Here is a 21,360-nt window from a genome sequence, read left to right as displayed (position 1 = left end):
TATCACCCTTTGGCTGATGCACTTCAATTTAATGAGATTAAAGGTTTAATGGAGATAAAAAGCCTTCCCGTTATTCCCTGCGCCCATATTTAGAATACAGCTTTCTGTCTATAGCCATTGACAAAGAGAGGCTCACAACCCAGAAGAAACTGCTTTGTGGATTAAAAGAGAAGAGAGATTCTTTCCAAAGTGTGCTCCTTCTTCTGATTCCCAATGATTGGCCAGTGTCTCCTGCTGTTCTTGGCCTTGCCATTTAATGTGGCCCATGCAGAGCAAATCTTCCAACCTAGTCTGGTTCTGGATATGGCCAAGATCTTACTGGATAACTACTGCTTCCCAGAAAACCTAATGGGAATGCAAGAAGCAATTGAACAAGCAACCAAGAGTGGAGAGATCTTGGATATCTCTGATCCCCAAATGCTCGCCAGCATTCTGACAGCAGGGGTGCAGGGCTCTCTCAATGACCCACGGCTGGTGATTTCTTATGAGCCTGGCGCCCCTGAGGCTCCTCAACAAGTCTCTAGATTTGTCCACAGCACTCAGGAGGAACTACTCAGTTTGCTGCAGCAAATGATCAAGTACCAGATACTCGAGGGTAATGTGGGTTACTTAAGAGTGGACTACATCCCTGGTCAGGAGGTGATAGAGAAAGCTGGGGAGTCCCTTGTGAATGACATCTGGAAAAAGCTCATGGCAACCTCCTCTCTGGTGTTGGATCTCCAACACAGCATGGGGGGTCAAGTTTCAGGAATCCCCTTTGTCGTTTCCTACCTACACCGGGGGGATATCCTACTGCATGTCGACACAGTATACGATCGACCATCAAACACTACCACAGAGATCTGGACCCTGCCCCAGGTGCTGGGTGAGAGGTACAGTGAGGAGAAGGACATGGTGGTCCTCACCAGCCGCCATACTATAGGGGTAGCCGAGGATATTGCCTACATCCTCAAGAAGATGCGCCGGGCCATTGTGGTGGGAGAGCAGACTCTAGGAGGGGCTCTAGATCTCCGAAAGCTGCGAATCGGTCAGTCGGACTTTTTCATCACTGTGCCTGTGGCATGTTCTCTGAGCCCTCTTGGTGGGGGAAGCCAGACATGGGAAGGCAGTGGGGTGTTGCCCTGTGTAGGGGTTCCAGCAGAACAGGCTCTGGAGAAAGCACTGGCCGTCCTCACCCTTCGCAAGGCAAAAGCTGGAGCCATTCAGCGTCTCATGGAAGTCCTGCAGAATCATTACACTCTGGTTGATAGGGTACCTGCCCTGCTCCATCACCTGACTGCCATCGACTATTCTTCAGTGCTTACAGAGGAGGATTTGGCTGCCAAACTCAATGCAGTTCTACAGGCCGTGTCCGAGGACCCCAGGCTCTTTGTCCGGGTTCTGAGGCCAGAGGAAGCCATAGTTGAGGCTGAACCTAGAGAGGAAGCTGCTCCCTCTGCCTCCATGCCACTGCCTGAGGGGGAATCCCAATGGCAAGCCCTGGTAGATTCTGTGTTCCAGGTCTCACTGTTGCCAGGGAATGTGGGCTATTTGCGGTTTGATGAGTTTGCTGACTCCTCAGTCCTTGTCACACTGGCTCCCTATGTGCTCCGACAGGTCTGGGGCCCCCTCCAAGACACCGACCATCTCATCATGGATCTCCGCTACAACTCTGGAGGGCCTTCCTCGGCAGTTCCATTGCTCCTGTCCTATTTCCAGGACCCGGCTGAGGGCCCTATTCACCTTTTTGCCACCTATGATCGCCAGACCAACAAGACACAGGAGTACCACAGCCAGGCAGAGCTGCTTGGCAAGTCCTATGGAGCTCAGCGAGGTGTCTATCTGCTCACCAGTCACCATACTGCCACAGCAGCAGAGGAGTTTGCTTTCCTCATGCAGACCCTGGGACGGGCCACCCTGGTGGGGGAAATCACAGCAGGTAGTCTGATGCATACCCGGACCTTTCCTCTACTGCAGCCCCCCCATGGGAGCCTGGTTCTTATTGTGCCCATTCTCACTTTCATTGATAACCATGGGGAGTGCTGGCTTGGGGGAGGAGTTGTCCCTGATGCCATCGTCTTGGCTGAGGAAGCTCTAGACAAAGCACAGGAGGTGATAGAGTTTCACCAGAGACTAGGGGCCTTGGTAGAAGGCACGGGACACCTCCTGGAGGCCTATTATGCTCTCCCTGGAGTAGTTGGGCAAGCTGGTGCTTTGTTAGGGGAGAAGTTGCTCCATGGGGCCTACCGCACAGCTGTAGACTTTGAGTCATTAGCATCCCAACTCACCAGTGACCTGCAGGAGGTGTCTGGGGACCACCGTCTACATGTATTCCATAGTTCTGGGGAGCCAGTCCCTGAAGAATTGTCTCCATCCCAAAAGGGGATCCCTTCCCCTGAGGAGTTGACTTACCTCATCGAGGCCCTCTTCAAGACAGAGGTGCTCCCCGGGCAGCTGGGCTATCTCCGTTTTGACATGATGGCGGATGCAGAAACAGTGCAAGCCATTGGGTCACAGCTGGTGGAGCTCGTATGGAATAAGCTGGTAAACACGGAAGCATTGGTGGTGGACCTGAGGTACAACCCTGGGAGCTACTCCAATGCTGTGCCCCTCCTCTGCTCCTACTTTTTCGAAGCTGAACCCCGTAAGCACCTGTACACTATCTTTGATCGGGCATCCTCCCAGGTCACAGAGATTTGGACTCTGCCTCATGTGACTGGAGAACGTTATGGTTCCCAGAAGGATCTGTATATTCTGATCAGCCACACCAGTGGCTCTGCAGCCGAGGCCTTTGCTCATACCATGAAGGACCTGCAGCGGGCCACCATCATTGGTGAGCCCACAGCAGGAGGAGCCCTTTCAATAGGCATTTATCAAGTGGGGAATAGCACCCTTTATGCTTCCATGCCCACCCAGGTGGCCATCAGTCCAGTCACCGGCAAAGCCTGGGATATGACTGGGGTTGAGCCTGATGTTAGTGTGCTAGCAAGTGAGGCCCTCATCACCACCCAGGACATCATCGCCCTTCGTGCCAAGGTGCCCACCATTCTCCAGACAGCTGGAAAGCTTGTTGCTGATAATTACGCCTCTCCAGAGGTGGGGTCCATTGTGGCAGCAAAGTTAGCAAGACTCCAGACTCAGTATGGACAAGTCATCTCAGAAGAGGAACTGGCTGACATGTTGGGGGCAGATCTGCAGATTCTTTCTGGAGACAGACACCTGAAGGCAGCCCATATCCCAGAAGATGCCAAGGACCGCATCCCTGGGATTGTTCCCATGCAGGTGAGACTCCAGAATAGCCCTGATAGTATCAAATACAATGGGAAGCCCTTTTAAAATAGTATTTATGGTTTAAGCAGAAAGAGTAAAGGATTACATATTCACTAAACTCATTCTGCTTAGCTCCAAGGGGAAGGGGCAGGGCTAATGGATTATTTTTTAACTGATATTTTATTTTATCTTTCCATTTATATGTTCTGAAAGTTTTTCAGCACTAATGGATTATTAAAAGGAGATAATTCCAAATGAGGGAAGGTATAAAGCTATCCAACAAATAAAGTAGACTGCCTCATGAAGTAATGAGTTCCTTCTCACTGCAGTTGTTTAAGCAATAGTTTGGGGGGGGGGTAAATTGTAAAGGAAATTCATGCTTCTGATAGGGACTGGACAAAATGACCTCTGAAGTCTTTCCCTACTTCAAAATTTGATGAAAGTAAGATTCATTCTTTTGCCCAAGAAAATGAATCAGCACAACTGCTCATTTTACAGATTGCAAGAGAAAGGGACATTGGCAAATTTACCAGGCCACATTGTACCATAAGCAAAAGATAGACAGGTCAGCTTAGAATGAAAATATTAAAATATTTAAATCTATTTATGTTATGAGTGTTTCATGGTTTTGTCAGAGGACTCACCAAAGTAGCCCAAAGAAGTCAAGGAACCTAGTCAATATAGTTCAGTATTGGTAATTCTGGAAGAAATTTATAGGAGAAAAAGAAGTAGAAATAATTAACTTAAATTAGTTTGAGGAATTATTAATGAACTTCAACCTACCAGGGTCCTCTCTTGCAATTAATGAGAATGAAGTATTGTTTGGTCATTTTTTTTCTGTCCTGTCTGATTCTTCATGGACCTCATTTGGGGTTTCCTTGGCAAAGACACTGGAGTAGTTTGTTGTTTGTTTCCTTCTCCAACTTATTTTACAGATGAGGAAACTAAGGCAAGCAGAATTAAGTGACTCGCCCAAGATCACAGAGCTAGTAAGTATTTGAGGCCAGATTTGAACTTAGGAAAATGAGTCTTTCTAATTCCAAAGTTGACACTCTATCTACTGTGTCACCTAACTGGCCCAGGAGAATGAATTAAATTGATAATTATAAAATGTTGTTATTTTTAGAGGAACAAATCCAATCCCCCAAAGTAGTGACCAAGCTCTTACCACATCAAGTCAAGCCAACTATTACATGCCAACACTGCCAAGTGCTAGGAATTCAAAGAAAAGTAAAAATAATTCTTGCCTTAAGGATTTCACCTTTCAAGGGAGAAACATGTAAATAACTAGATATGTTCAAATATACAATGTAGTTGGAGCAAGCCAAGGAAACTAAATGGCAGAGAGGGGAGAGTATTCTAGTCATGGGAGATAGCTGGTACAAAGGCATGGATGGGAATTGGAGTTCCACTGGGGAAGAATAGTCATTAGACCATTGTAGGAACAAAAGATGCAAAGGAAGGGGACCTAGGCATGGTAGGCAACCAGTTCAAAGACAAGGAGATGGGAAATAGAGTGGCTTGTTCAGAAGCATAACTTATGTTTTCTGGATTATATAATATGTTGTTGTTGAATCATTTCAGCCTGATCTGATCTGGGGTTTTCTTTGCAAGACATTCTTCTTGGGGGTGGATAGAATACAACAAAAGAACAGTAAAGATTGGCTAAGCAGTGGATATAGCAAATGTTGTTTGATGTGGAAATGCCTGGGGGTATTATTATAATACTAAAAAGGCCTGAAGAACATAACCAACCTATTTTGTCAGATTAATAGAGACATTAATATTCCATTTTACAAATGAGGAAACTAAGACCCAAGGGAGATAGGATATTTGCCTATGCTAGTAAAAGCCAGAGAAAAAATTCAAACCTAGGTCTCTTCTGATTTCACACCAGAGGGCTTTCCGCTATCCTGCACCTTCTCTCACAATCCCACTAAACCTATAAAATGGATGGACCCAAATTCCTTTTCCGTGAACAAAGAGGAAAGAGTTTGAAGTTTATCTTTTTTTATAAGAAAAATAAAGAAGCAAAAAAAATTGTCTAAAGCCAGATTTCCCCATCATTGCTCCTCAGAATAATTGTCTTATCTTTCTTGCCCTGTGAACCAACCATTCATTCTTCTCCAAGGACAAGTTTAACCTGAAACTAAACATTTTAAAGTTTCTCTATTTGGCCTGGACTTTCCATGGCACGGGGATAAGGACAAAGGGGAGTTGGAAGAAGGTCTCGGGGAGTCCTGGGCTTGGCTTCTTGATTGGTGTGTGACTAGAGACAAATCCTATCCCTCTCTGGGCCTTAGCTCTTCTACATATAAAATAAGAGATAAGTCAGGGTGATTTCTATGATTCTTCTTAGCTCTAAAAATCTCATTCCATTTCTGATCCAAGACTCATTTCTGCTTACTTTGAATGAGGCTCTGTGCAGGGTCATAAGGATTCAAAGACAGAAATTCAATAATCTCAAAGCTTGTTTTATAGAGCTCATAAACTTTAGGTTGTTCTTAGAGATCATTAAAACCAGAATAGACTGTCCAGCGTAGGGCAGGCTTGGTTCTACTGAAAGCCTTTTTTAAGCACTTGTTGAGAAAATATTGATGCCCTTTTTAAAACCAATGCCAATAAAACACTTTGTTATACACATGCACACACACATACACGTACGCATAGTTGTTAAATTCCACAGGGCTTAAAAAGATGAGGAATTATCCTCTCTCAGTGACCTTTATTGCTCACCCATACCACGAGTCTGAGAAAAATGTCGAGTATCTTTTGAAATCACCTCTGTGTAGCTAGGAGGGGGGTTTTTTCACATGAATTCAAGATTTCTGAACCACACATAAATAGAGTTAGACCGAAGCCATGGAGGTAATGTGTATATTCCTGGATCCCAGGCCTCATTAATCAATCCACACACTCGAAAGATCAAGTGGAATTCCTGTCACTGGCCACTGGATTGGAAATGACAAACTCAATAGCCTCTGATGGTCATGTGCAATGGCCAAATAAAGTGAAGAGAAAGGGGAGGGAGGGAAGGGAGGGGAAAATAAAAGAGGAAGGGCATTGATGTCATTTGTATAAACATCAGGTCCATGGCCTAAACCCCCAAATAAAGAAAACTCAGCTATATTAATCTGCCTCTAGGGGATGGTGTACAGCAGCTAAGGCAAAGAAGGAAATGAAAAGCAAATTCAGTTCAACAAATATTTGTTAGTTTGTTTCAATTCTTATTATCTATTATGGACAAAAATTTTGTTAAATGCTTAGCATTCAAGCTTTGGTGCCAGATGCTGGGGGAGGTTCGACCATTTCTGCCCACAAGGACTTTGCAACTTTTAAAACATTTTATTTAATGGAAAAAATTATTTACTATGAGGAGGGTCCCCAGACCTGTGATTTCATTTTTGTATGGAATTCCCAGTATGGAAAAACCCTCCACATATGCAAGTAAGGAATTTGAATGCAACTTATAGCCTCAGAGAGTTATTTGGGGGTACTCAAAGGATAAGTGACTTGTCTATGGTCATATATCTTGTATGTGTAAGAGGCAACACCTGGACCCAGGTCCTTCTCACTCTGAGGCTGACCTTCTCAACATTGTACCAATGCTCCTCTCAAGGAAAGGTTAGTTTCAGAGCTCCAAATGACAAGATCTGGCAACTAATTGAGCAAAAGAAATGAAGGAGAGGGAAAACAAAACTAATAGAATGAAAGAGAAGAAAAAGGAAAGAAAAAGACAAATTGTGAGGGTATAGTAAACATTGCATGTGGTGATGCCAGTGGTGGGAAAAGTAAAATCAAGTTTGGAGAACAGACAGCAAATTCCACTTGGGACTTGTTGAATCTGAGGTGCCAATAGAACAACCAGATGAAAATTCCTACATTAAGTTGAAGATAACTGGAGATGTAGATATTGGAGTTAGGGGTAACCATGGGAATAAATGAGGGTGCCAAGGTAAAGATCCTAGAGAAGGAAGAAGAAAGGGACAAGGACAGAGCCTGGAGGCCTACAACCTACCTTAAATGGTCAGCTAAAGGATGAGGTCAAAAAAAGAAGCAAAGGAGTGGCCCTAGAGTACATACAGGAGTTCTGAATAATGCAAAGAATTTAAATGTCATTTAGTATTTTCCCAAAGGTTTTCCTGGAATCACAACATGCTAGAGCTGAGGGAGACATTAGAGGTCTTTTAACCCTACTCTCCTGTTGGTTAGTTGTAGAAATGGAGCCTTAGAGAAGTAAGGACTGCACCCAAAGACCACATAGATGGAACCACAACACAGGTGTCCTGACCTAGGCCACTTCTATTCCCACCATATTATATTATCCAGTCTGAGATGGCCCATGAAGGAGAAGTAATGAGAGTAAAAGCAATTCAAATTTACATGGTTCTCAAAGTGCTAAGGAGACTATCTCAGTTGTAGGTTGTCCAGAGTAATAATTTGGCCCAACAAACTCCAAACTTGCTTAAATGATATCATTATTAGCAATAGGAACAGGGATTGGGATGGGGGGTGGGGGTGGAATAGAGGCAAAAATAGGGAGAGATAAGGTTGGGGCTGGGATTGGGGGTAGGGGTAGAATAGGGGATAGAGGCAGAAATGAACAAGAAAGGTAGGGAAAATAATTGAATTTCAATGGTATAGAGAACTCCTACAAGAGAAAATTCAGTCTACACATGGAAATTGGCACTTTTTCTGAAACTAAGTCTCCAAAACTAGCTCTCTTTTCAATCTATCACACTGCCTCTCATCATTATCATCACTAGTATGAGTAAAAACAGCAGCATTACCTTTCTTTTACTTAAAGATTTTAAAGAATATTCCATTTGTTCTTCATTATACAGCAGAAATGATACCCATTCCACAGACGAGGAAACTATAAATAGTTAAATTAGGACCAGAAGTCAGACCTCCAATTAGCTGCATGACCCCCAAGCCATAGATGAAGAAAATGAGATGTCACACAGTCCAGTGATTCCCTTCAATTCATGATGAAAATTAGCAACAGGGTCAGGTTTCCTACTAACTTATCAGTGTCTGATTCCCTGGATTTGATGAACTTGTGTAGTCATGGATAAATATATGAATAGATAAATATAATTTGATCAATAAGATTTGAGAACTGGTTGGAGGATGAGGAGGGTAAGTCAAAAATGAGAAGGGAAGAAATATTTTAGCACAGAAATAGATAAACAGAACTTTAAAAAATAATCTTTTTTTGTAAATAAATACCTCCTCCAACCCCATCACTGCTAGGACATTAGTTAATGATTAGCTATCTTTTAGGAAATTGTTAGCTCTTTAAAGGGATTCATTGGTAGCCTATAGGATTCTAGGCTATAAATTGACAGGAGCATAAAGAATCTTAATAGCATCTTAGCTTTAAAAATAATCTTACTGAAAATCCTTTTTTGCTTTTTTTTTTCTTTAGAGAGCATGAGAATTTGTGTGGGATATGCAATTTAGGGGTTCTTTGTATTTCTCATCTAGATATTGAAACACACAACAAACATATTTCAAAAATTCTTTCAGTGTTAATCACATTCCTTGAATATGTTCAAATGAGATGTATCTGAGAAATAAAGTAATAGGGTCCGAATCTTGTTTTCAATGGTATTGAGCACTCCCAAGTAAGGAAAATTACCTGTATTGTATGCAGGTCAGGAGAGGTTCAGATTTCTCCCAGGATGGATGAGATATGACATTTTTTCTTTTTTAAAATTTATTTAAGGCAATGGGGTTAAGTGACTTGCCCAAGGTCACACAGGCAATCATTAAACATCTGAGGTCATATTTGAACTCAGGTCCTCCTGACTCCAGGGCCAGTGCTCTAAGGACTATGCAACCTAGCTGCCCCTAGAGATGGGTATTTAATTCATATCTTCCTAGTTTTGAAGATTAGTTCTCTTCATACCACACCACACTAGTTAATTCTATAAACCTCCCACTCTGAGTTTTTGACTTGCAACTGATATTTAAGGTTTCCGTTCATATCAAGGTGATATCTGGACCTTGAGGACCTAAGTTCAAATTTGTCCTCAGACACTTAATAATTATTTAGCTGTGTGACCTTGGGCAAAGCACTTAACCCCATTGCTTTGCCAAAAAAAAATTCATGAAATTTATTCAATTTCTTCTTGATTTATATATATATATATATATGTATATATATAAGCATATATACATATATATATATATACATGTATATGTGATTTCAGTCATGCAAGGAACTCCCAGTGAAAAAATTTTCTCCACAGATATGGACTAGCAACTCATCTTAGAGAGTTGTCTAGGAGATTGGGTTAAGTTGAGACCCAGGGTCACACAATCTATGTCAGAGAAAGGACTTAATTCAAATTATCCTAACTCCTAGATTGGTCTTCTCTCCACTATGCCATCTGTGATCAGCTATTAAAAGAAAATTTGGTAAATGTTGAATAAATGAATTCTATGACTTTCCTAGTCTTATTTTGAATTCTATCAGCTTCCCTCTCCTGACGCCTTTGAAGAACTGATCAAGTTTTCCTTTCATACCAATGTGTTTGAGGGCAACATCGGCTACCTAAGGTTTGACATGTTTGGAGACTGTGAGCTGCTCACCCAAGTCTCTGATCTCCTGGTGGAGCATGTATGGAAGAAGGTCGTGCACACGGATGGGATGATTATTGACATGAGGTAAACAAGGTAGAAGGTCCCCAAACTTTGGCTGGAAATCTAGCTCACAAGATAACAGTAGACCTAAATAAAACCAGAGTTGTCACTAGCTTGGGAGGCAACCAGGTGACTCAAGGGACAGAGGGACTGGACTCAGGAAGACCTGAGTTTAAATAGAACCTCAGATACTTCCTAGCTATGTGACCTTGAGCAAGTCATTTAATCTTTGTTTGCCTGAATCTAATGGAGAAGGAAATGGCAAACCACTTTAGTATCTTTGCCAAGAAAAACCCATGGACAGTATTGGTCTGCTATGGTCCACGGGGTCACAAAGAGTTGGACATGAGTGAACAATACAGCAACAAATTATTTGAGATTATGATCTAGAAACCAAGAGAACGGAAAGAAATATTTGTCTTCAAGATGATGAGATAGCTAATTATAAATAAAACTTTTCTTCCTCCTTTTCTCCCTAAAAAAGAAATAATCAGCCCAAATTTACCTTCCCCAATGCCAAATTTTCTCTGTCCTCTTTCCTTATTGTTGTTTTGTTACCTTGGATTTATTTATAAATTATACACCAATGTAGATCTTCAGGAGCCATCTAGACCAAATTTCTCCCTTAACAAATAGAAACACCAAAGTCCAGGAAGATGAACTGATTTCTCCAAAGTATCATAGACAGTAAATATCAGAGTCTGAATTTGAACCTAGTTCCTCTGACTCCAAAGATAGTACTCTTTCCACTCTATCACATCTTCAGCTTTTCCTTTTGACCAGCCACCCTACTACCTTCCCTGAATAAACATCCTACTTCCTCCTCCCCTGTGAGGGCAGAAATCCCCATGGTACTTTGCCTGCCTCAATATCTTGGAGAGGTGATAACCAAGTCTTCTCTGATCAAAGACCATGGGACCCCAGACCCTTTGGGTCAAACCCTTTTAGGTCTCTGAGATCCTTTCTAACTCTGAGATTCTAGCCTCTAAGCCATTATAGCAACTAATTCTTCTTCCCATTAGACTCAATTTATCTTAATTACTTCTTGTATTATTTTCATATCATGAACAGTAAAGTTGATGTGAGGGTGCTTTCCCTGCTTGCCCTAGGCAATACTTGCCCAGATGTTGCTAATTATGACTGAACGAGACCAAGATATTTCACTATTCCAATTCAATGCCACCAAGCATATTTCTTAGAATGAATGAACATCTAAAGATTCTTATTGACCTACTTATGACAGAAGAGGCCAATACAAACCTGAAAAAAAAAGTCCTGGATGCAACAGCATGTTTCCTCCCTAAAGGAATTCAAGAATGTAAATTCAGGATTAATCATTTATTTCACAGAATTTTTCAAATAAATTCTCTTAAAGAATCCCTTTATGGGGCAGCTGGGTGGCACAGTGGATAGAGCACTGGCCCTGAAGTCAGGAGAACCTGAGTTCAAATCCAACCTCAGATACTTAATGATTACCTACCTTTGTGACCTTGGGCAAGTCACTTAATCCCATGACCTTAGAAAAAGCAAAAAACAAAAAAAATTAGAATCCCCCTTATATAGAAAGATTCCCCTTATGTCTATAAATTAAACCTGATTTGGCAACTGGGGGGTATCACTGTGTATTTAGGAAATATGTCAGGAAGTAATACATTCAAAGCTAGCCTCAGACACATACTACCTGGGTAAGTCTCTTGAATTCTGCTTGCCTCAGTTTCCTCAACTATAAAATGGGGATAATGGTAACATCTACCCCAAAGAATTCATGTGAGAATTAAATATTTGTAAGATTTTTGGCCAAGTGAGTAGCATATATTAGATTCTCTCTCTCTCTCTTCAAATGTGTGTGTGTGTAAGAAGAAGAGACTAAGTATATGTATGCTTAGACTCTTCTCCTTGATTTGGGGAAAAAAAATAATTCGAACATAGGTTTTCAGGAACAAGAGGCAGAATGGCCTAGAGACTACAGGGAGATTTCATTGAATAAGGAATACCTAAACTCAAGACTCATCTGCCTTGATGAGTCTTGATGATGCCATACAAAAATGGCAATGTTCTAAAGCAGTGGAACTGAAGTCATTCTATACATAAGGATCCTAATAACACTAAACTATACATAGCAATCCTAATAACCCCATATTCACCTAGGAAACAACAAATTATTAGCATTATCTACATACTATTGTGTTTTATTTATTTTGCTAAATGTTTCTCAATAACATTTTAATCTGGTTGAGGAGCTCTGGAGTATTGGAACTGCAAGAACAAGTTTGTTCTAGAAACTACTCTAGAACTAAAAATAAGTTCCAGAAAGGATACTAGTTTGCCTTAGTAAAGGAAGTTTCCTCACCAGAGAAATCCTTGTATTAATGAAATGAATGGTCCAATACTATGCCCATACCTCTTCAGAAACATAAAAATACTTTGGAGTTAGAAGAGACCTTAAGGTTCATATAGTCCAATCCATTTACAAAGGAGGAAATAAGACTCAAAAAGAAGGGATAACTTATCCAAAGTCCCACAGCTAGTTACTGGTAGAACTGAAATGAAAATCTAGATCTCAATCGTATTACATAGAGACTCAAATTATTTGGATATGTGTGGGAGAATAGTTCTCATCCGATACAGAGATAAGGCCTTAAAGCAGAGAAATTAGCATCTCCTTCTGGAGCAGTGGTCAAGTTCTGAATGTTCTAATTTACCCATGTCCCCCATCACTTTTAGGAGATCAAAGAGACAAGTGAGTCACAAGATGAGGAAAAGTATTTCTCTTCTCCAAGAATGGGAGAGGGAAACAGAAGAAGTATGGAGTCCCTCTCCACTCTGCCAAGGAGAGGAGTTGAGGTGGAGGCTCACCACCCTTAGTTCCCCACTAAGGAATCACTACCCAAGGCGATCACTAGGTGGCACTAGACTCCACAAAAACAAACTTGGCTAGTTCTTCATTGGGTACTCAGAAACAGAATTAAATTGTTTCCCTTTGTCCTATATTTGAAATTGTTACTACCTATCTTGACCAACATAAGTTTGGGGAAGAGAGGCAGGGAAATTGGAGGTTTCCGAGGAGGAGGATTTGAGAAGATTTCTTGATCAATATCCTGGCCTTCCATAAAGCCTGTCCTTTGATAGGCTGCTGGGTTTTTTTCTGGGTCCTTTGATTATTGTTAAAAATAATCTCTGTTGGAAATTTGCTGGTGCCCAAATGGTCACCTCTAATCTATGATGTTTACAATTTATAAAGTAATGAAGGTTGGCCTGCAGTGGAAGGAGCAATTGGGATCAAGTTAAAAACGTTGGATTTAACATCTGGCTCAGCTATTTGTAACATATATTATAAGTGTCACTTTGGACCTCAGTTTATTGACATAAAAATAAATATTTTGGACAAAATTATTTTTCAGTTCCCTTTTAGTTCCATATCTATCACACTGTGGAGTATTTTCATATCTTGGATTCCTAGTTTCAAAGATTCAGTAGAAGCAGGCATCAAATTCTAATTGGAAAAGTCAATCACTATTTTCTCAGAGTGAACATTTACACCTCAAAAATCTGAAAAAAACCCCATAAATCAGAGCTTGGTTTATTGTGATCTTAGTTGACTAGCCTCAAGAAAGTGATAATAATGCAGATTAAACTTAAATAGATTCCAGGGCAGCCAGGTTGTGCAATGGACAGAGCATCAGTCCTGAAGTCAGGAAGACTAGTTCAAATTCAGTCTCAGACTCTTACTAGTTATGTTACTCTGGGCAAAGCACAACAATGATTGCCTCAAAAAAATTAAGCAGATTAAGGAAGTTACCTCAAAGATCATTTATTCCATCAACCTCATTTTACAAATGAGGAAACTGAAGTGTAAGCAAAAGTCCATATCCTAAAGTAGTAATTGCACCTTTTCCCTATTGCTAAGATGAACATCTTTCTAAATTCTAGAATTTCTAAACTAGAAGGGACTTTAGATATTTTCTATTACAACCTTCCTCATTTTGCAAGTCAGAAAATTGAAACAATGTGACTAGGTACTGGGTCATGTGACACAACAGGTCACTGAATTTCTTCTCAACTTTAGGATTTTATAATTTCATGAAAAAAAAAAATGATGACCCAGAAAGCAATCTAGACAAAAAATGTATCTATACTCACAGTAGATGGGAAAATGGAATGACTTCTATTATCAAGTTGTCTTAGTTTGGTTTCTAGAATTTCTAATTCTAATTAATATCCAACAGGTTCAATATAGGAGGCCCCACTTCCTCCATCTCAGCTCTGTGTTCCTACTTCTTTGATGAAGGTCAAAAGGTCCTTCTAGACCGGATCTACAACAGACCCAATGATTCCATCAGTGAAATCTGGACACAGCCTCAGGTCACAGGTGAGAGGGATAGCCAGAGGATAAACTTTTACCTGATTGGTTTTCATTACAACATGATTTCTTTTCAAATCGTTCTTCAGCATGAATTAGGGAATCTGTAAATTTTTTTTGTGTCTTTACAATCTGGTGAAACCTAGAGACCTTTATCAGAATGATTCTTTTAAAGATACAAAATATAAAATTCATAAGAGGACAAAGGAAACTAAAAACATTAGAAACTAGTCCAATTGGAAATTCAAGTTCATAGACCCTAGGTTGAGACTCCCTGGTTCAGGACAGTTATTTTAGGGAAATACATAACTGGAAAAGGCAATATTGGCCTAGGTGGTCCTTAAAGAATTTCTTAGAGGAGGAAAAGAATTGGTCTAAAGAAATTGATTTAGATATACAAATAACTCATCAACCAACTTGTATTCTAAAAGATATATAAGATGGAAACAAAGGCAGGTATTAGAAGAGGAATACAAAAGAGCAGGAATAGTAAGAGCAGTTAGCTGGAGATGGCAAGGTTTAAGGACAATAAAATGACTTCTGGGGTGGCATTTGGTTTGTTATTTGTTATTATGGTTTTTTTAATTGAGGAAAATGGAGAACCAAAGAGAGATCAAATTTGTAGTTCAGATAGGTAGAGAGATGATAATGGACAATAGAGCAAAAGCAGGGCTGTCCAGTTCATATTTTGTTTCTAATTTCTCTTTTAAGGAGAATAATCTTAAACTCCTTGAAAGAAAAAAAATGACTGAAAGAACTGATATTCTAGATAAGTAGATTTATAGTAAGAGTTCACCTAATTACCCTTGATGAATTGTACATCATGGAAAATCTGACAGATATATGATTGCTGAGTCACTGTCAGTGAGCTCGGAGTGATGATAAGGAATAAAAGACATACAACTGGCATCTCAATTTCCAACAATAGGAAGAAAATGAAATCAGCAGTCTATAATCCAGTTAACTTGATTGACTTCAATTCCAAGAAAAGTTCCAATTATATATATATATATATATATATATATATTCCAATATGTATATACATATATATATATATATATGTATGTATTTAGAAGATATGACTAGTAAATTTCTTGGGAGAAATCAGTAATAGCAAAGATTCAGTATGATTTCATCAAAAATAGGTCATGCTTGACTAATCTCACTCGGTATTTTTAACAAGTTTACTGATACACAATGCTATAGATATAGCTCATCTGGATTTAACTGAAGCATTTGATAGTGTCTCTCTGGACTCATGTCTAAATGATAATATAATGAAGTAGATTCAGAGCTGGGTGAATGATCAGACCAAAAGAATAGATCAGAACAAAAGGGAAAAAATACCCCCTTGAATTAAATACCCTAAACTAAGAAATGCTTTGAGAAATCCTTTAGTCAAAAGGAAAGAAGTTATAGTGAAGTACTCCAGTGATCTGTGCTTATTTCTTTTTTGTTTAACATTTTAATCAGTGATTTAAATATGGATATAAATGATAAACTTAGCACATTTGCAGATGTTGCAAAGCTGGAAGGGTTAACTAATTAATTGGGTGAGAGAATCAGTTCAAAAAAGAATCTTGACAAGTTAGAACATGGGATCAAAGCAAATAAAATGAAATTTCTTTTTTTATATTTTTATTAAAATTTTTATTTATTTTGAGTTTTACAATTTTTTCCCCCAATCTTACTTCCCTCCCCTCACAAAAAGAAATTTATCAGTCTTTACTTTGAAAATGAAATGAAATTTCATAGGGATAAATGTTAAGTTGTATCTGAGTCCTTTCAAAGCAGTTTTAAATGGAAAATTTAGGCTGGTCTAATATTGTTTAAACAATTGGACTAGGTGGTATGTACTTTGTTTAGTGACCCGTCAAGATGGCATAGCTCCAGGGTAGGAAGGCAAAGCTGAGAATCAATGGGAAATGAACAACTAACTTTATGGTACAGGGATGAAATGAAATATTACTATGTTGAAAGAAATGATGACTATGAGAAATTTAGATAACCACAAGAAAATTTATGTGAAGTAATTAATATCAAAGTAAACAATCAAAAAAGATTATATACAATAATTGCAAGATTGTTAAACAAGAGGAAAAACAGAAAAATGAAATGGAATGCTGCATAATTCTAATTATCAAACTTGTCCCTGAAAAAGCTTTGAGAAAATACAGGTCCCTACCCTTCTTAAAGAGGTGGGGAATTAGGTTTATGGAATATTATACATTTTACATATTATATATTTTACATATTATATATATATATAACAAATACTGTTGATGAATTGGGTTTTCTGAATAATTTTTCCTCTTTATAAATATTTTCTATAAGGGACAATTCTCTGGTTAGGAGAAGGGAAGGAAAGATATTCAGAAATGGAGGTAATGCAAAAATAAAAGAAAGCAAAATTCCCTGCTCACTTTTCAAAGATGCCATAGAGAAAGTTTATGTTTGGACAAAATATTTAGATAAAATGACCTCCTAGGTCTCTTCTAATCCTGATATTCTGTGATTTCAAGAGGCTAACATGCCTTATAAGGGATGAGAAGTGGTGAGAAACCACAAGATTAGAAATGAAGTCTTTGAACCCTCAGTTCAATATTCCATGAGGACATGTGCCAGTGTGTTAGAGCATTCAGAGAATGTGCTTGTGATTCTACAGTTCAGTGGAGGGAAGACATGATTTAGATAAGCCTTGTAGAGATAACTAAAAAATCCTATTGATGTTAGTTTTTTCCTTTGTCCTTCTGTTGGAACACAGATGTGTCTGAGGTTTGGGAATTCATAACACTTATAGTTTTATAATGTTGTTGCACTATTGACAAAGTCTGAGAAATCAGCAGAAGGGGAAAAAAATCCTCTTGATTATCTTCTCACCCAGGCAATTCCAACAATCCAAAGAGATGAAGCAATAATACCAGACAATGTGGTATAGTATAAGGAGTATTACCGCTGAGAACAGAAGATCTGGGTCCAAATCCCAACTCTGGCACTTACTACCTTTGTGATTCTAGGTAAATCCCTTAACCTTGTAAGGTCTGATTCTTCATATTAAAATGGAGGAGCTGGGCAAGATGACCTCTAACTTCCCTTAAAGCTCTAAATCTTGCATCCTAAGATATTTTAGAGGAAGTACAACTACTGGCATAAAATTAGAGAACTTGAGAATTGGATGGAAGGTCAGTGACTTCTTTAGTCCAATTCACAGACTAAAAGAATCTCATCTATAACATAACCAGATAGGGGGTGTCCAGCCTCCATTTGAAGGTTTCCAGGAAGGGGAAGCCATCACTTCTGTAGAAAGCCTACTTCACTCTTGGACAACTATCATTGTTAGGAAGATTTTCCTGAGAGCAAACCTTAAATGACCTCTTTATGACTTCTACCCATTTCTCCTCATTCTGCCCTGCCCTCTGAGGTCCAACGGAGGGGGTATGATTCCTCTGACAAAAAATCTTTAGAATATTTGAAGGTATCCCTCCTGTCCTCACTCCACCTCAGACTTTCTTCTCTAAAATTAAACATCTTTAGCTCCTAAGACCAATCCTCATATGACCTGGATATAAGGCGCTTCACCATCCTGAGTGCAGTCCTCTCTATCCTCACCAATCTATCAACAATCCTCTTAAGCTGTGGCATTTAGCTATGAACCATATTCCATATCATGCTGTCAGAGTTCAGTGGGACTCTGGGTTCAGTCATTTTTTCAGTTTCCGATTCTTGGTGACCCCATTTGGGGTTTTCTTGGCAAAGATGCTGTAGTGATTTGCCATTTCTTTCTCCAGCTCATTTCACAGATGAGAAACTGAGGCAAACACTGTTCAGTGACTTGCCCAAGGACATATAAGTATCTGAGGTCAGATCTCAACTCAGTTCTTCCTAACTTCATGTCCAACTACCATATTTCCAAAAACAATTCCTCTCTTAATCAGACCAAGATTTTATCTGCCTTTTTGAATAACTCATCGTACAATTTATATTGAGCTTACAGTTCACTAAAATCCCCAAATTTTGTTCAGAATAATTACTCCCTTTATACCTCTTCCCTTTATATTTGTACTCAGGTTTAAAATTACATTTATCCTTATTAAATTTTACTTTATTAAATTTAACTCAATGATCTAGCCTATCAAGATCCTTTTGAAACCTGACTCTGCTTTCCAGTGGGTTTAACTATCCCAGGATTTGGATATGATAGACATGATAATAACATAGTACTTTATGGTTTGTCAGTATTATCTTATTTGATACTCAGAACAATCCTGGAAGGTAAGTGCTATTATTACAGCCATTTTACATATGAGGAGAGTAAGACAGGGTTAAGTAACTTGCCCAGAGTCTCCCAGGTGATGTGGGTATAAGGTTGGATTTAAACTCAAGTCCTACTGACTAGAAGTCTTATACTCTACCTACTGATCTACTCAGCTGCCATTTGTTTCAATTGCAAATTTGATAAATACAATCTCTATATCTTTATTAAAGTCACTAACTCAGTTTTTTTAGAGTTGTACAATTCTCCATTCTGAAGAAATCAAAACTCATTCTGGTAGACACTTCCATAACTCAATTGTTACATAAAAATAAATATTGAAAATATGACATGGATATTGAAAGGACTTCTCCCACAAGTCTTAAAGAGTTTATGGAAAATATTTCCATTAAAATGGAGAAATGTACGTAGTGTTTTGCTATAACAAAGAATTTTTCCATTCATTATTTCATTTGATCTCTACTATAGGCATATTATATGAAAAAGTAAAAGAGTGAGGTGGGGGGAATAATGGAATTAGAATTAGAGGATCCAAGTTTGAATCTCAATTCTACCATTCACAATCTACATCTTTTCATCTTCTGGTTATTTCATTTGTCTCAATTATAAAATATGAGCATTGGGTTAGATGACTTTTGAGACCACTTGTAGCTCTAAATCTAATGATTCAGTGTTAATATAAAAGAAGTGCAAAACTGGAAATCAGAAGGCCTGGTGAAAATTGTCTCTGTAAGAAAGATATGTGGACTTGGGAAGTCCATTTTTTCTCTGACCCTCAGTTTCCTCAGTTGTAAAATGAGAATCATAATCGTGCCCACCTTAAAGAGTTGTTAGGAAGCCTGAATATAATGAGTGCAAATGGTTTTGTAACCAAAAAGATAACAAAGTTTTACACCTGTTAGTATGAATTTCCAGATGAGGAATTCAAATACAGTCAGTTGCAGTGACATCACAACGATGGATAGGGAAATGGACTGGGAGTCAAGATGGCCCAGGTTCAAATCTTGCTTTGTACACTTGAATTTCATTTAATTTCTCTGTGCCTCAGTTTCCTCATCAATAAAATGAACACATGAGCTTCTACAATCCCTACTAGCTCTAAATCTATGATCCTACGAGTAATTGGCAAAGTCAGAATTAGGACTCTAGCCTGAGTGTTCCTTCCATGGTCACAAAAGGTGTCAGCAATAGACCCAAAAAGGAAGGCACCTAGAGCCCTCCTTACCCTCCCAGGGGGATGTTTCTGATTCATCATTGTGAGACCTTCAGTCAGTCAAGTCAATCAATAGTGTATCTTAAGCACTTCCAGTGCAGTGGGCACTATATTAGGTGCTGGCTATACAAAGGGAAAAATAAAAGAATCTTAGCCCTCCGGGACCTTACATTCTATCAACTTTGTCTCTTGCAGGTGAACGATATGGTTCCAAAAAGAGTGTGATTGTCCTCACCAGCAGCATGACTGCAGGTGCTGCAGAGGAATTTGTGTATATTATGCAAGGACTCGGGAGGGCTTTGGTCATTGGGGAAGTAACCAGCGGTAGCTGTCAACCTCCCCAGACTTACCATGTGGATGACACTGACCTCTACATCACCATTCCTACTGCTCGATCCATTGGCTTTGAAAACAAACCCTCCTGGGAGGGAATAGGAGTGACCCCTCATGTGGAAGTTCCAGCTGACCAAGCCCTGCGTAAAGCCAAGGAGATGTTTACCCATCATTTGCAGAGGGCAAAATAAGCCTCCTGGCCTGGTAGAAGCCATGTAAATGTCCTCTTAGATTAAAATTGTCCTAAAATTTATCAATATACAAAAAGAAGGTCTGTGCCTAGATATTATATAACTATATAAACTCTACTCATAAAGACTAAGACTGAACGATATGAATACATCTGGTAGAGCTTGGTTTTGCTTATCTTTCTATAGCACTTGATCAACTTGTCCAACCCAATCACTTCCCCACTCCTCTACAGTACCACTGACGACAGATCATCAACTCCAACTTGAATACTTCCATTGATGAGCAATTCATTACTTGTAATAGTAAATAATTATCTCACTTTTTGTCTTGCTCTTAGAAAATTCTTTCTTCCAAAGAGTTGAATTCTTCCACTATCTTCCTGCTATGGATTAATTCTAGTTATACCCAATGGAGTGCTTCAAAATCTTTCTAATCCCTCTAATCCCTCTTTCCCTAGGGAATCTGTGGTAGTGATTTTCATTTTCTTTGTTAATTACTTAAGGCAATGTGGTTTGATAACAAGAATAACAGATTTGGGACCAAAGGAACTAGGATCAAATCTAGGCTTTACCAATATAGTTTTGGGGAAATCGCTTAATTGCTACAGGTACCAGTTGCCTTGGGTATAAAAAGAGGGACAGGACTAGGTCAACATTCTGGATTTAAATCTAATCTAAATCTAATTTAATTCTAATCTAAAAGTAAATAGGTGAAACCTTTTCCTTTAATAAGTTTTTATTTAAGCTACTTTTTAAGGGGCAGCTAGGTGGCATAGTGGATAAAGCACTGGCCTTGGAGTCAGGAGTGCCTGGGTTCAAATCCGGACTCAGACGCTTAATAATTACCTAGCTGTGTGGCCTTGGGCAAGCCACTTAACCCCGTTTGCCTTGCAAAAAAAAGAAAGAAACCTAAAAAAAAACCAGATAGTTTTTAGAATCCTCTCCATCCTGGTTGCTCTTTTCTAGACATGTTCCAGTTTTTAATCATCCTTCCTTAAAATATGGAACAAGAACCAAGATCAGAATTCCAAGTATAGTCTGACAAGGTCAAGATAATTTCAGAAGTGATTCATGGCACCTACAGAATTTC

At 39.2% G+C, this 21,360-nt stretch overlaps 1 protein-coding gene across 1 annotated transcript; it reads left to right on the top strand.

Annotated features, from left to right (window-relative positions):
• Positions 1 to 213: 213 nt before the first annotated feature.
• Positions 214 to 20,270, top strand: RBP3 (retinol binding protein 3). Its single transcript, XM_074236189.1, has 4 exons — positions 214 to 3,261; positions 9,734 to 9,924; positions 14,127 to 14,269; positions 19,942 to 20,270. The coding sequence occupies exons 1-4, from the start codon at positions 214 to 216 to the stop codon at positions 20,268 to 20,270; spliced, it is 3,711 nt and encodes a 1,236-aa protein (XP_074092290.1).
• The last annotated feature ends 1,090 nt before the right edge of the window (positions 20,271 to 21,360 follow it).

Source organism: Macrotis lagotis, chromosome 4, assembly GCF_037893015.1.
Source record: "Macrotis lagotis isolate mMagLag1 chromosome 4, bilby.v1.9.chrom.fasta, whole genome shotgun sequence".
Classification (NCBI taxonomy): domain Eukaryota; kingdom Metazoa; phylum Chordata; class Mammalia; order Peramelemorphia; family Peramelidae; genus Macrotis; species Macrotis lagotis.
This window is presented reverse-complemented; position numbering and strand designations above follow the sequence as displayed.